Source organism: Entelurus aequoreus, linkage group LG02, assembly GCF_033978785.1.
Source record: "Entelurus aequoreus isolate RoL-2023_Sb linkage group LG02, RoL_Eaeq_v1.1, whole genome shotgun sequence".
In the NCBI taxonomy this organism is placed as follows: domain Eukaryota; kingdom Metazoa; phylum Chordata; class Actinopteri; order Syngnathiformes; family Syngnathidae; genus Entelurus; species Entelurus aequoreus.
The window spans coordinates 21710486-21722770 of NC_084732.1; the positions used below are offsets into that span (position 1 = coordinate 21710486).

The following is a 12285-nucleotide window of genomic DNA, read 5'->3' on the forward strand; positions in this document are numbered from 1 at the left end:
ACGTTTGCACATAGAGCAGTTTATAAATGGAAACATTCACATATAGAGGGGTTTGTAAATGAAAATGTTCACATATAGAGTGGTTTGTAAATGGAAAAGTCTGCACATAGAGTAGTTTGTAAATTGAAAAGTTCGCACATAGAGGGGTTTGTAAATCGAAACATTTGCCCATAGTGGGGTTTGAAAATGGAAACATTCGTAAATAGAGGTGTTTGTAAATGGAAACATTCGCACATAGAGGGTTTTGTAAATGGAAACGTTCGTACATAGAGGGATTTGTAAATAGAAACATTTGCTCACAGAAGGGTTTGTAAATGGAAACATTTCCATATAGAGGGGTTTGTAAATATAAACGTTCACACATAGGGGTTTGTAAATGGAAATGTTCGCACATAGCGGAGTTTTGTAAATCGAAACGTTCACACATAGAGGGGTTTGTATATGGAAACATTCACACATAGAGGGGTTTGTAAATGGAAATGTTCATACATAGAGGGGTTTGTAAATCGAGGTTCCACTTCAATGTGTTTTTTTATTTAGCTGTTTTTCACAATGACTAACCTTTTTTTACACGTGTGCGGCAGGTAGCAATGTTGAAAAGTGCACTCCCGAGAGTAGTTATGAATGTCAGTAAATGACTAACATTGATATACAGTGGAACCTCCATTTACCGAACTTAACTGTTTTTTGAACAGGCTTTGTTAATGTGAATTCTATTTATATAGCGCTTTTTCTCTAGTGACTCTAAGCGCTTTTACATAGTGAAACCCAATATCTAAGTAACGTTTAAACCAGTGTGGGTGGCACTGGGAGCAGGTGGGTAAAGTGTCTTGCCCAAGGACACAACGGCAGTGACTAGGATGGCGGAAGCGGGGATCGAACCTGCAACCCTCAAGTTGCTGGCACGGCCACTCTACCAACCGAGCTATACCGCCCCAACAATGGAGGTTCCACTGTGACAGTTTGACTCTGAAACAGATCATTTCTCTTTGAACGAAATAGCCTTCAAATCCAAGTAACATTTCCGAGGTTCCACTGTGCAGCGGGTATAACAGCGCGAGCGGACGTCCGTCGTTCCACGCCCCACATACGCGAACGCCATCCTCTTGCACCCCGGGGGGTCAAAGGTGACTCTCATCTGCCAAGAGGCAGCATGGGTTGAGGCGGATTTATAATGACAAGTGGAGAGCAGCACAGTAAATATTTACACTGTTCTGACAAAAGACGTGACCCGGGTCTTCCGGGGCGCTCCGACGCTGTCACATTTACACTTAACCCTCCATTATCCATCACAGGTTCAACCGGGCTGCGTTTCCATGGCGATGGCCTTGCGTGTCACCACATCATATATCATCATATATCTCCTGCAGCCTTTTATTAGTTACTGACTCGCCACTTTCTCCTCTTACTTTATTACAACAGTAATAACAAAATCCATAAAATGCAGCAATATACAATCATCTTTAACAAAATAATATATAACACGTTTTTATGAAGCCTTTACACACACACGCACACACACGCGCACACACACACACACACACACACACAGGCACACTTCTGCAACCTTGAGGGTCTAATTGTTGTCTGCAGTGTTATTAGGAGTCATAAAAGGGAGAGGAAACAAACGGGACGACTCCTTCCTGGGTAAACACACAACGTGTGTTTAGTGATAACACACAAACACACACTTCACTCACCAAACACACTCTTAAAGCACTTACTCTTCCATCAAGTGGATTTTTTTTTTTTCATGGGAATTCATAGGGGGACATTAAAACAATAAACGGTGGTTAACATAACCAAATTAAAATTACCATTGACGATAGGAGATCAGAAAAAAAATGTCCAAATTTGACTAAAACGATATAATTATAACTATTATTATTATCAATATTGTTATTCTTATCATTAGTAGTGTATTAGTGAATGACAACATTTTTGTATTAATTTACTTATTTTTTTCTAATCCGTGAATGTATTTATAATAACATTAATTGAAAATGTATGATTATTATTATTATTTTTAGTAGTAGTAGTAGTTGCATACATATATATTTATTATTATTATTATATATTATTATTGCCAGTACTAGTTTCATTATCAGTGATTGTATTTGTAACAGCAACATTATTTTGATATCTATTTTTATTGCAATTATTTATTCATAAAATGTATTATCGATAAACATTGATTTTAAATATAAAACATAACATAATCCTGGTTAATGTAACAAGATTTAAACTATCATTGATAATGGGGGATCAATTTTTCGATTTTTTTTATTGTACGAAACAATAATTATCCAATATCTTTTTTTAATCAGTGAATAATAGAGAAACAGCATTTTTGTATGGATTTGACATATGTTGTCTATTTAGTGAATGTATACATAATACAAACATTAATTGAAAATGTATGGTAACTTCATTCATAGTAGTATTAGAACCTTTTTTCTTATTTTTACAAAAACAATAATTATACATTGTCAGTATCTGTATTAGTAAATAACATGTTTGTATTAATTTGTAGTGAATGTAATCAACATTCATTGAAAATGTATGATTATTTGCAGGAATAGTAGTAGCATTAATTTTTACTACTAGTATTAGTAGCATAGTATTATGCATTTTACATCATTATTGTTAAAGGTTATACATTGTAATTTTTTTATATTTTTTTATTGCAATAATTTTTTCATTGAATTTATTCAATTTATTGTCATTGTTATTTATTTAGCAATATCAGTTTATTATTACTCATCAAAGTATTTTTTTAAATATCACTATTTAAATTATTTCAATTAATATCTTTACAGTCAAATCTGTTCATAGCAATAACAGATTTGTTATTGCAACATTTTATCCCAATAAAATATGAATATATTAACATTAATCCAACCATGTCATCTGAAAATACAGAACAAATTACGAACAATAAAAATAATAATAATACAAAAAATGTGATGAAATGATGTCCAATGAAACCTACTCTCCACTTTATTACCCATTAATTATTTTATAATTCCATAAAATATTTTTTCATGCAGTGTCCCACTAGGAATATTTCTGTTTTTTCCAAATCAGAAGTGCCGTCCCATATTTCTCCCCATATTCATTTCCAATGAGTGTTTATCCTGGCAGTGTGTGAGACCGTCAGCTGTCAGACAAGTCTTACCCGTGTCCAGCAGTTGTTCTTTTAACGAGAGGGCGTTAACGACTGCGTTTGTTTCCTGCGTCCTGTCGCCTCAGGTGCCACTCCAGCCTGGCCCAGACGTTGCCCCCCGAGGAGGCCCCGGTCGATCGTCCCTTCTGGGGCGTGGACGACCCCGACATGCCGCTGCCCTTTGACCTGGCCGACATCATCAACAGAGTGGAGTCGCTGCTGTGGAGGCGAGTGCAGAAAAGCTTTAAATGGAAGCGTGTTTGTTTGAGGATCACGCTGTGGTTACGTTCTTTTTATTTTTTAAGTCGCTCTCTATATTCCTTAAATAATTATTTATTTACAGATCAGTTTTATCTACTTTAAATTTTGCTCACATTTTATAGTAATTGCAGTAAAAAAAAATCACTGTCATTATTGGGCCAAAATGTGAAAAGTTAGAAGAAAGTAATTGTATATTGATTATTATTTTCATTAATTGATGTAATGGTACATGTTATTACTATTTTTAAAGCTTGTTTTTTATTACTGTTCAGTGGAACCTCTGAGGTTAATGGAAACAAAAAAACTCAACAATAATAATTGTCATAAGTGCAAAAATAAGTGAACCTTTGTTGCTTTTCTGACTTCATTGTCTTAACTCTATTGACAAAGCTCATTAATGTTCCATATATGCATGTTTTTTTTATATTTAATACTATTTTAAGAAGACGTTAGCTACTGGTAAAAGTAAGACATTATGAAAAGCTATTTCTTTCAACATGTTTACTCGTCATATACACTACTGTTCAAAAGTTTGGGGTCACCCAAACAATTTTGTGGAATAGCCTTCATTTCTAAGAACAAGAATAGACTGTCGAGTTTCAGATGAAAGTTCTCTTTTTCTGGCCATTTTGAGCGTTTAATTGACCCCATAAATGTGATGCTCCAGAAACTCAATCTGCTCAAAGGAAGGTCAGTTTTGTAGTTTCTGTAACAAGCTAAACTGTTTTCAGATGTGTGAACATGATTGCACAAGGGTTTTCTAATCATCAATTAGCCTTCTGAGCCAATGAGCAAACACATTGTACCATTAGAACACTGGAGTGATAGTTGCTGGAAATGGGCCTCTATACACCTATGTAGATATTGCACCAAAAACCAGACATTTGCAGCTAGAATAGTCATTTACCACATTAGCAATGTATAGAGTGTATTTCTTTAAAGTTAAGACAAGTTTAAAGTTATCTTCATTGAAAAGTGCAGTGCTTTTCCTTCAAAAATAAGGACATTTCAATGTGACCCCAAACTTTTGAACGGTAATTTAAGTGTAAAAATAAGTTAACCGCTGTTGCTATTGAGACATGATTGAAATAATTTAACTGAGGTTACAGCAATTTCTGTCACACAGAAACTTTTTAATCTTACTTTCAAACATTTTTACTCATATTTGTAAAGTAGTGTTCCATAATAGTCATCCAACATCTGTTGGATTAAAAACATTTTTATTATTGAGTCTGTTTAGCTCAGGCCTGGGCATTTATTTTGACTCGGGGGGCCAAATTTAGTGAAAAAATGTGTCTATCTATCTATCTATCCATCTATCTATCTATCTATCTATCTATACGTTAGGTCGGGTAAAAACACAGAGGCTATTTCATCCCTACAAGCCTGTTTCACAGGTTTCCCTGCTCTTCAGGGGATTATATATATACTGTATATACACAGTACAGGCCAAAAGTTTGGACACACTTTCTCATTTCAATGTGTTTTCTTTATTTTCATGACTATTTACATTGTAGATTGTCACTGAAGGCATCGAAACTATGACACCTGTGAAGTGAAAACCATTTCAAGGTGACTACCTCTTGAAGCTCATCGAGAGAATGCCAAGAGTGTGCAAAGGGTGGCTATTTTGAAGAAACTAGAATATAAAACATGTTTTCAATTATTTTAACTTTTTTCGTTAATTACATAACTCCACGTGTTCATTCATAGTTTTGATGCCTTCAGTGACAATCTACGATGTAAATAGTCATGAAAATAAAGAAAACCCATTGAATGAGAAGGTGTGTCCAAACTTTTGGCCTGTACTGTGTGTGTGTGTATGTATGTATATATATACAGTATATATATATATATATATATATATATATATATATATATATATATATATATATATATATATATATATATATATATATATATATATATATATAATTAGAGATGTCCGATAAATGCTTTATAATGTAATATCGGAAATTATCGATATCGTTTTTTTATTATCGGTATCGTTTTTATTGTTTGTTTTTTTTATTAAATCAACATAAACAACACAAGATACACTTACAATTAGTGCACCAACCCAAAAAACCTCCCTCCCCCATTTACACTCATTCACACAAAAGGGTTGTTTCTTTCTGTTATTAATATTCTGGTTCCTACATTATATATCAATATATATCAATACAGTCTGCAAGGGATACAGTCCGTAAGCACACATGATTGTGCGTGCTGCTGGTCCACTAATCGTACTAAACTTTAACAGTTAATTTTACTCATTAATTACTACTTTCTATGTAACTGTTTTTGTATTGTTTTACTTTCTTTTTTATTCAAGAAAATGCTTTTAATTTATTTATCTTATTTTATTGTATTATTATTTTTCAAAATGACCTTATCTTCACCATACCTGGTTGTCCAAATTAGGCATAATAATGTGTTTATTATATATCAGTATCGGTTGATATCGGTATCGGTTGATATCGGTATCTGTAATTAAAAAGTTGGACAATATCGGAATATCGGACATCGGCAAAAAGCCATTATCGGACATCCCTTATATATATATATATATATATATATATATATATATATATATATATATATATATATATATATATATATATATATATATATATATATATATATATATATATATATATATATATATATATATATATATATATATATATATATATGGAATGGAATTTTACTTTTTTTTTTACTGAATGAGACACCCAGAATGTACATGAAAATAAAGAATGTTGGATTTACAATATTAACCTATGAAGGATAAAACACTGAATATTGACAACATATGAACGTCATATACCCTCTCGATCGACATATTTTACAAGGAAGTAAAACGCAACAAAAATGCTACAAACACAGCGAAATATGAACGCAAAGGGTAGAAATAAACCCCACCTACAATCTGATACATCACTAAGCTTTAGAACTTTGTTGTAAAAATCTCCGTCCGCGTCTGTCCCTGACACCCGCATTTCAGGCTGGCCGCTCTGGAAACACTCTGTGGAAACGCTTCCCACCCACACTGCTTGGTGCCTCGTCTGAGCTGCTGTGACTTATATTACCATAGTAACTAATTACATTACCATAGTAACTAGTTTATCATGTAAAAGTGCAGATTCCAACCATTTAAATACTTTTAGTTCGAGACTTCCGGTCATTTGAAAACATCACTGCACATCATAATGTACAGTTTTGATCTTAAAAAACAAAAACAAATATTTGGGAATGTCCGGCGAGCCAGATTGAAAAGCTTAACGGGGCACATGCGGTCCCCGGGCTTTAATTTGCCCAGGTCTGGTTTAGCTGATTGGAGAGCTATCTTCCGCAATTAGTGGGTTCATGACGATGACTTCTGTTTTGGTTGATAAGCCGTTTTACTGCCGTGTTACAGACACAGCTTGGAAACAATTAAGGTATGTAAACAAACATTTAGAGAATCTCTCTGTGTAAATAACTCATTTTGCAATGTACATATCTGCGGCTTATAGTTGTTTTCCCTCCTATTAAGTGGGTGCTGCTTACATACGCTCTGTAGTCCGGAAAATACGGTACTGTGTCTAATTTGGCTGGAGTTTTACATCACTTTTAGGTCCCAAACTATGAATAAGCACCAATGTTGTCAGCATTTGACGGCATATTTAATTAAGGCTAACTTGTTTTGTTACACAAAAGCAACAAAAAGTCCAAATGAAAATTTTAATTTTGTGCACACACTGCAACAAGTCAGTGTTCAAAAACAAGAAAGAAAAAAATACAAAAAAATTAAGGGTATTTTATTTGAACTAAGCAAAATTATCTGCCAATAGAACAAGAAAACTTGGCTTGTCAAGACTTTCCAAAACAAGTAAAATTAGCTAACCTCAATGAACCCCAAAATACCTTAAAATAAGTATATTCTCACTAATAACAAGTGCACTTTTTTTGGTAGAAAAAAAAAGAGACCTTTTTGCTCAATATGTTGAAAAATATTCCTAAATTAAGTAAATGCTAGTGCCATTATCTTGACATAATGATATGCGCTCGGCATCATGATTTTTTTTTTTCATGCTTGAAGTAAGAAATTATTACTTTAAAAAAGTAGTTTTATACTTGTGAGTGTTGAAGACACAGCTTTGCAACAGTTGATATTCTAGTTTCAAGCATGTTTTACTCAATATAGGTCATAAAATCTCAGCAACATGCTGTAATATCTTACTGAGATCATTTAGGACCAAAACCCTTAAAACAAGTAAAACACTCTAACATAAAATCTGCTTAATGAGAAGAATGATCTTATCAGACAGAAAATAAGCAAATATCACCCTTATTTGAGATATTTAATCTTACTTACCGTAGATTTCAGTTGTTGCAGTGCAGTTAATTTTCAGAATTTAAGGATGATCATTATGAGCCATTTTTTTTTATTTTACATAAGAGGTTCCACTTTACATCCAAATGCAACATTTACTCTGTTTAGATCCTGTTGTAGGATGAAGTTAAAAGCATGGGTTCATCTATTTTATTCATTTTTTTCCTGCATTTTGATGTGTTATCTCTGCACACAGGATGTAAAGCAGCCATGTAAGGACATCAAAAAAACACACCAGCTTTTCCGAGCGAGCCCAACGAGAGCCGATTGCAGACGACAAATCCAAGAAGAATTTTGGATGGGTTCACGTCCATCCCGACAGATTGACCTACGTGGGCCCCGAAAGGGCCCCGGTATAACACCCCCGAATAGCGCTTTCGTGACATGCTAACAACGCCAGCTCAGCATCAAGCTACCAGTGTAACCACATTTCAATGTGTAGCTATTTATTATTGTTACGATTTAATAGCAGCACTTAATCTCATATAACCTCGCTGTCATCAACTTGTCAGTATTCACATGAAAGGCTTTTATTAATTAGTCACAGTGGTGGTATGAAAAACAGCAGGTTAATATTATTTGTCCAACGGCCCCCGTTTGACCCCAGACCGACCAAAGAAAGAATCCACTGAAACAGTGAGTCAGACCAATGAAGGAGTGAGAGTGGCTTCCGAAAAGCTCATGTTCTAGTCAGCATTCTAGCCGTCACAACTTGGGCTAAACTTTTTCTCATTATTTTGTAATGATTTTGGATGGCATCTGTCTGATCTACTATTTATTTGGAATAGGATCAAACACAAGTCAGCCATAGAAGCTGGAGAAGGCAAATGTACGTGCATGAGTTCTATTCAGCGCTCTATCACCTGCAGTTGTCAACTCCAATGATTTTGAATCCCGTCTCTATGATTGGATAAGAACCTGATGCTCTCTTCCTTCATGTTTGATTTCTTGATAGATCATGATAACATAGAGATGTTGTTTCTATTTAAAACAGCCCTGATTGCACTCCTTTTTGTTTTGTTCTTTTTTTGAAGTTTTTGTTGTTGTTGTTGCTGCTGCCAAACAGTTCTTCTTTCGCTGTTGTCAGTTTTTTTCCGCACTCTGTGCGCTTTACCTTCCTTGCCACAGCTTTGTGCGTCTGACGCGGTAAGACTGGTAGAAAATGCAATTAAACAGTGTTCTATCCCTGCAGTCAATGTCTCTCTGCTCTGTTACCGCCCACACAGCACATTATGCTACCAAATCAACGGGGATCTTGGTTTCTATTTCCGTAATATCGTTAAAATGTGTTCCATTTTGTCCACCACTGACGCTGAGATCATTATTCATGCGTTCGTTACTGTAACGTATTTTTGTGTCTCCCTATGTCCAGCATTAAAAGATTACAGTTGGTACAAAATGCAACTGATGGACTTTTGACAAGAACAAGAAAGTTTGATCCTATTACACCAATACTGGCTCACCTGCACTGGCTTCCTGTGCGTTTAAGATGTGACTTTAAGAGTCTTCTTGCTGATTGTATTGTACCATATGTCCCGGCCAGAAATCTGCGTTCTATGAACTCCGACTTATTAGTGATTCCCAGATCCCCCCCCAAAAAAGTCTGCGAGCTATAGAGGGTTTTCTATTCAGGCTCCAGTACTCTGCAATGCCCTCCCGGTAACAGTTAGAGATGCTACCTCAGTAGAAGCATTTAAGTCCCATCTTAAAACTCATTTGTATACTCTAGCCTTTAAATAGACCAGTTGATCTGCTGATTAAGGGCTATATAAACAAACTTTGATTGATTGATGATTCTATTCAGCGCTCTAGCAATCATGGTTCTTAACTGATCACCAAGATTTCTGAGGTAAGTATGGTCAACAGTCAAAATAAAATGTTTCCCCGAGTTTGTTCTAGTTTTCTACACCTACATTTTTTACCTGTTTTTTTTTCAAGCGGGTTCTAGTCCACGTTCTAACAGTCACAATTCTCTTGATTTTCTATACCAGAGCAAGCTCCCCATTAATTGTGACTCAAACTGATTCAGGACGGCCGAGGTAGCAAAGGTGACTGGTATAAACAGCACATGTTCTAGTCGGCGCTCTACCAGCCAGAATGTAAAAACTCCTGGAATATTTCACTATTTTCACATTGTTTATACATCAAAGTAAAACCCATATCGATGGTTACTATTTCCTAGCAAGATCTTCTATGTATTTTAGAATAGAGTCTGAACCAAGATTGCGAAGGAAACCAGTAGCAAATCTCATGTTCTCTAGTCAGCACTCAACCAATAACTAATTTCAAATACTTAAACGTTGCCAACATTGTTATATAGCAAAGCAAGATCCCTACTGGTTTTGAATCACATCTGATCCCAGGTCAAGATCCACTATTACTTTATAAGCAAGCAAAAGTAGGTAAGGTGTTCTATTCAGCACTTTACCAGTCACATTTATCCCTTAAACCTTTATATTTATGCTTTAAAGTAAAGTTTTTTTTATATCTGTCTGACCTTTTCTCTGGCAAGCTGTATTATTGATTTTGAGTAGATTCTAACCCAAAACCGCCATGGAAGCTCAGAAAGGTAAATAAGTGCATGTGTTCTAGGCAGCAATCAAGTAGTCCTTTTCATCTCATAAACCTTTTTTTTTTTTTACTATTTCAATGAAATAACTCCTGTGCTTTCAAATACTATCTGTCTGATTCATATCCAGGCATCGTATCCAAAACAGGTAAGATAGCTGCATGAGTTCTAGTCAGCACTCTACCAGTAACAATTTCCATCTCTTTGACATTTCCAATAGAGCTTAAAACCACAATGTTCATGATCACAGGACATTCAATCGATCGCAACTGGACTGATTGGTTTGTCTTAGAAGACGTTTCGCTTCATCAGTTCATGCTCATAGACTTAGATTGGTCAAATCTAGTCTTAGACTAAGATTGGTAATATCTAGTTTTAGACATAAATTGGTCAGATCTAGTCTTATTTAGATTGGTCATCTCGTCTAAGACTTAGATTGGTTTGATTTCGTCTTAGACTTATATTGGTGAGATCTAGTCTAAGACTTAGTTTGATTAGATCCTGCCTTAGATTTAGATTGGTCAGATCTAGTCTTAGACTTAGTTTGATCAGATCCCGTTTTAGACTTAGATTGGTCAGATCTAGTCGAAGACTTAGTTTGATCAGATCCCGTTTTAGACTTAGATTGGCCAGGTCTAGTCTGAGACTTAGATTGGTCGGATCTAGTCTAAGCCTTAGTTTGATCAGATCCTGTCTTCGGCTTAGATTGGTCAGATATTGTCTAAGACTTAGTTTAATCAGATCTTGTCTTAGATATAGATTGGTCACATCTAGTCTAAGACTTAGTTTGAACAGATCTCGTCTTAGACTTAGATTGGTCAGATATCGTCTAAGAGTTAGTTTGATCAGATGTCGACTTAGATTGGTCAGATCTAGTGTAAGACTTAGTTTGGTCGGATCCCGTCTTAGACTTAGATTGGTCAGATCTAGTCTAAGACTTAGTTTGATCAGATTTCGTCTTAGACATATATTGGTCAGATCTAGTCTTACTAAGAGTGGTCATATCTAGTCTGGCGAAACGTCTCCTAAGACAAAGGGAACAGCCTAGTTGCGATCGAATGTACGCGCTGACATGACAATGACCTGGATGAATGAGAACATCCATGGACACGATGCTAATGATTTTGACAATCAGTCCGAGCCATTTCTAGGCAAGCTGTACTATTGATGTTGAATACTGATCCAACCCAACACGTTCAAGGATGCTTCAGACAAAGGTTCTAGTCAGCGCTCTACCAGTCACAACTCAATCGTCCAAACTTTTTGCAGTTTTCTTTACTAGAGCTACAACCTTTTGACTTTTTTGAGCCTGGTTGTAATCCAAATGTTCTGTAACCAGCGCTTACTTGGCAGACACGGTGAGTGCCACATCTACTGCCACCTGCCCAAGTGCTGCGTGATTGTATGACATGTTCTAGAAACACACACACGAACAGGTGTTTTAGCAGCATCCATCATTCCTCACCCCCAAACTCCTCACTCACTGCCTCCTCTGTGTGGCGTCCACATGCACGTAATAGGAGCCCTTTATTTATTTTCTCTTTTTTCTTCACCCCAGTCTGTTCCTCAAAGGTTCAAAGGACACGGCTGGTTTAGCGGCGACTGCTACATCACATTGATTGATGGATTGTGTGATGGAGTGATGTCACTGGCGGCCGTGAAAAGATGGCTAATGCTCTTGTTTGTCCCTCGCCAAAAAAAACCCAACGCTGGACCGCCCCCCTGCCTCCCCGAGGTCGCCCATGTTAACTACTTCCTGTAGGGGCTGAGCGACTGAGTGATGGATGGCGGCCGAGGCCTCTCCCCTCAGGGCTCGACTTGGGCCCCCGCTTGAAGAGACAATTACACAATGCCGGTGAAGGCCACAGGTATGCATTGTTGTCGTTGACCGGGGTCACAGGCGATCGGGCC

The 12285-nt window shown here is 36.2% G+C and overlaps 1 protein-coding gene across 1 annotated transcript in view; it reads left to right on the plus strand.

The window, feature by feature from the left end:
- The window catches only part of fto (FTO alpha-ketoglutarate dependent dioxygenase), a 378930-nt gene extending 369934 nt beyond the window's left edge, over positions 1-8996 (plus strand). Inside the window, exons 9-10 of the mRNA XM_062023825.1 lie at positions 3253-3393; positions 8002-8996. Of these exons, the coding sequence (XP_061879809.1) occupies positions 3253-3393; positions 8002-8008 (148 nt within the window). The 3' untranslated portion in view covers positions 8009-8996. The remainder of the gene's footprint in view (positions 1-3252; positions 3394-8001) is intronic.
- Positions 8997-12285: the final 3289 nt, after the last annotated feature.